Source organism: Archocentrus centrarchus, chromosome 17 (genome assembly GCF_007364275.1).
Source record: "Archocentrus centrarchus isolate MPI-CPG fArcCen1 chromosome 17, fArcCen1, whole genome shotgun sequence".
Taxonomy (NCBI): Eukaryota; Metazoa; Chordata; class Actinopteri; order Cichliformes; family Cichlidae; genus Archocentrus; species Archocentrus centrarchus.
Window position 1 is genome coordinate 1,495,815 of NC_044362.1, and position 4,059 is coordinate 1,499,873.

Sequence of the window (4,059 nt, forward strand, 5' to 3'; positions counted from 1 at the left end):
TGTCATCTACTGGCTGTTGTGAAACACCTTTGAAAGGTGAGAACTGTCCCGCACCAGCTGTAGATTGCCATGGAGATGTGTGATGAGGTATAGTCTTGGTGGGTTGCAGTGCTGGTCTGGAAGGTTTGAACATTTTAGAAGAATGAGCTTCAACTGTGAACTCAGTAAGGCGCTGTCTTGGGGGAGACTCAGATTTCAGCACATGAGTTATTGGTGTTATGGGTTTTGCATGTGGCTTAACATCTTCTGTTAACTGTAGCTGAACATACTGACGTGTTCTTTCTTCCACTTCTTGCAGGAGTGATTTATTATCGGCCTCTTCGGACTCCTCTGCTGCTTCAAGCGCACTAGCTTCTGCCAAGGCAGCTGCCAACTCCCTTTCATGTCTGAGTGCATTTAATCTAACTTCAATTTGTGCTTTCTCAATCAGAATATCTGACTCCTTCTTAGCAAACTCAGCTCTTGCGCGGGCTGCCTCCACTTTAGCATGAGCTGCAGCTATGGCTCTGCTAGCTGATGATTTGTTTGACAAAGATTTACTGGTAGATGCACGAGCAACTGACCTGGTTCCCACAGTAGAGTGCTGCGCTGTCTCTTCAGCTGCTGGGTTGGGTTCTACAGTGGGGTGTTGAGATGACTCGTCAACTGCTGTTTTCCCCCCATCCATCATTCAAATATGAAGCGAGCAAGGTGTGAGCAGTGGTGACGATGATGAGAAGGAGGACGACAATCAAGGGTTACTCTCCTTGAATAGTTCTGCCCGCTGTGCTGGATGCTTTTTTACTATTCTGTCCTCATCAGGTGCCCATTTACTTGACTAGACAGACAGCTAACGATGGAATGGATTTCTGAGGCCGAAGTAGGTTTTGAAAGTTTATTCCAATCTTCAGATACACGAAATCCTTCCTTGGGATTCGTAAAACTAAATAAACAAACAGAAATGTACATAAAAGTGTGTTTGCTTCATCCTTCTACATACATTCATTGTAGCATACAAATTACATGCGGAAATGAACATGCTAGTTAGCTTGCTAGCTCTACATGACTTGCAGAAAATCTTCAGACATATTATCTACCCACAAACAATATATTACCATTAATTTCACTACAAATTAACTTAAGATGCATGAAAGCATACATTGGTCCTTAATACACAAAATTACAAACAATATTAACTTACAAGCAAAGCCTTTCCAAAGGCAAGAACGACCTACAAGGATGAACGCCTCTTCACCTTAGCATGCTCTGACCCAACTGACGTAATGAACTTCTTACTCTAGCTAGATATGACGTCACAGGAAGTTACATCAACTGAAGGTAAGTGTCAAAATAAAATGCAGGCTTAACATTGAATATTCCCCCACTAGAAAGGTGGCGCTAAACCCCCAAAAAGTTCCAATGCCATGACAATGAGTCTAAATAAATCAGGTTGTCTCTCATACCTGTTCATCATCGCCTCATCTGATGGCTGCATTTGAAGGCTGGGAGGGCAGCAGATCATAGCCAGATTATCTTCACTCGTGTGGGGTGAGGCTCCTAATGTTTATTCTACCAGATGTCTGTTGATATTAACCCTGTGTTCCATCTGCCAAGAGCTCCAGTCTCCTGGGCAAAGTCCTCCATCTTCCATTATCACAAGCAAATAATTGCACCGTGGACTGGAGTGGAATTGGCCACAGAAAAAACCTTAATGCCTGCCAGACCATGCTTACTGAAATTTGGCAATCAGGAAAATGCTGAGGAAAAAAAAATCTGCCTGTCCACTCTCCACTATGTTAACCCACTGACTCAGTAGCACCTCTCTCTCTGACCCCCCCCTCTCAGGATCAAATCCACATACCACAACTTCCTCCCACAGTATTCCAGCACCTGGTAACCTTTCTCCTCTCCTCCCATTGACACAAGAATCAGAGGTTTAACAGTGTGTGGCTCCCTCTAGTGGATGTTGTGGAGTATTCTGTTGTCTTTGCTCCAAAGGTTTTTGTACAGAGTTTTGCTGTTTCCTGTCACTGTGGGCTGCAGAGCACAGTAGTACACAGCAGAGTCAGACAGCTGAAGCTTCTGGATCTTCAGAGGAACTGATTTCTTTTTGGAATTCAGTGTGGATGAAAATCTCTCCTTGAACTCATCTGCTGTGTTTCCTTCATCCCCACTAACACGGAGCAGAATGAATTTGGGGCTGTTGTTTCCATCCTGTTTGTACCAGTACAGATAATGATTTGATGAACTGCTGTTATACTGACAGTCAAGTGTTACTGTGCCTCCTTCAGCAGCAGTCTCGTCTCCTTTTGGTTGCAGCACGTTGTCTTTTTGTGCTCTGCATTCTGTAAAACACCAACAAACAGCATCAGTGTGCTGTTAAAGAATCATGTCAGTGTTGGATTGATATCAAAGAAACAGAGTCGTGTTCATACCAAGGCACACAGCAGCCAGCAGCACTGAGATGAACAGAGGCGTCATATCTGCAGTGTAGAGTAACTGTGAGCTACAGCAAGTAGAAAGAAGCTGTGATCTCTCTGTTTAGTCTTCATCAACACTAAGTTGGTGGATTAGAAGGAGGAGCCTGATCACAGTGAAGGACTCATTCACAGCCCTGTGTTACTCCCCCTGCTGACAGCTTTACACTCAGCACGTCTTTGTGCAGACACAAGAGACAGAATAACTCTGTAACTGAAACTCTGTTCATGTTAAATATGTGGTCTCCCTCTCACTGTGAGCAGAACAGACTGAGTTACACTGACAGCATCTCAGAGATAAAGAGAATCTGAGTCTTTTCTGGACTTGAGTCACAGTTGTGCTCCTCCCTTCAGCCTCTCCTCCTTCCTCTCACAGCTCTGATAAAGAGTGTGTTTGTCTGCTGTTGTTCGCTCAGTTACACATTGATGCAGTTGATCATCAAATAATTATTCTAGTCTGTGAATTTTGTCCTGCTCATCCATCCATTCACTTCTGCTTATCCTGTTCAGGGTCACAGGGGGGCTGGAGCCTATCTCAGCTGACATTGGGCAAGAGGCAGGGTACACCCTGTACAGGTCAAGGTGGAATTGAACCGAGGCCTTCTAGATAGCAGCGGTGCTAACCACCACGCCAGGCTGCCGCACCTCATGTTTTTTGGGGGGTTTTTTTTAAAGCCTGTCATGCTCTGGTGTACCAAACATATTTGTTTTTCCAAGAATAGCTCTGTAAGTTTTCAATTCAATTCAATTCAATTCAATTTTATTTATATTGCACCAAATCACAACAAACAGTTGCCTCAAGGCGCTTTGTATTGTGGGTAAAGACCCTACACAGTAACAATACTGTGAATGCTCACAGTATTGTTACTGTCGTCTTTATTCTATAAAAATAATAATATTAAGATTACACAATGCGCAACAGTACAGCGTGAGTCTGTACTGTACTAATCTGTATTACTCGGGCTTTGTACTATGGCTCAGGTGAACAGAACCAGGGCACGAAGTGTCACACACTGTCTTCTCCAGGTCAGTTTTTTTCATAATCAAAGCTTATCGGTTTGGTTACAAAAACAACAGACTTATGACTGTATTTTTTTACGTCATAAGGATAGAAATTTAACTAACGATGAATTAATGAAGGAACTACAGTACCCATGACTGCCAGTGGCCACCTGGAAGCAGTGTTTACTCAAAGCTGTCATGCAAATCGGATTTCACACTGACCGGGAGCAGCCGCCCTGGTGTGGCCCCGGTACAAAAGGCCAAGGGTGACAGAGAGCGCTGGGATTAAGCATCAATACAATATGCCTGTTGATTGCTAGGCTGTGTTGTAACTGTAAGTGGAACTGTCCATTAAAAACAATAGAAAGATGAGATTAAAGCGGTCATTATAGTGGAGCAGTAAGTCTTGTCTAGAGGGACGGGCTGAGCTTGAAGTTCAGCCCGGGACCTCGGACAGGCTGTGAGCGCTGCATCGCCAGCAAAATTGGGTAAAAAAATTGAATATTAATTCTGATCACCAGCCGGTTTGGCCTGGGAATGACCGGCCGGTTGGCGAAACCTCCCGATGGCCACCACGCCCCTGATTCTGTGTATGACGACG

General features: G+C 44.2%; 1 gene segment (V, D, J or C); it reads right to left on the reverse strand.

The window, feature by feature from the left end:
* Positions 1 to 1,930: 1,930 nt before the first annotated feature.
* LOC115795259 (T cell receptor alpha variable 38-2/delta variable 8-like) lies at positions 1,931 to 2,556 on the reverse strand. The segment is given in 2 exon segments: positions 1,931 to 2,324; positions 2,415 to 2,556. Coding segments are annotated over 2 exon segments (435 nt in total).
* Between the last annotated feature and the right edge of the window lie 1,503 nt (positions 2,557 to 4,059).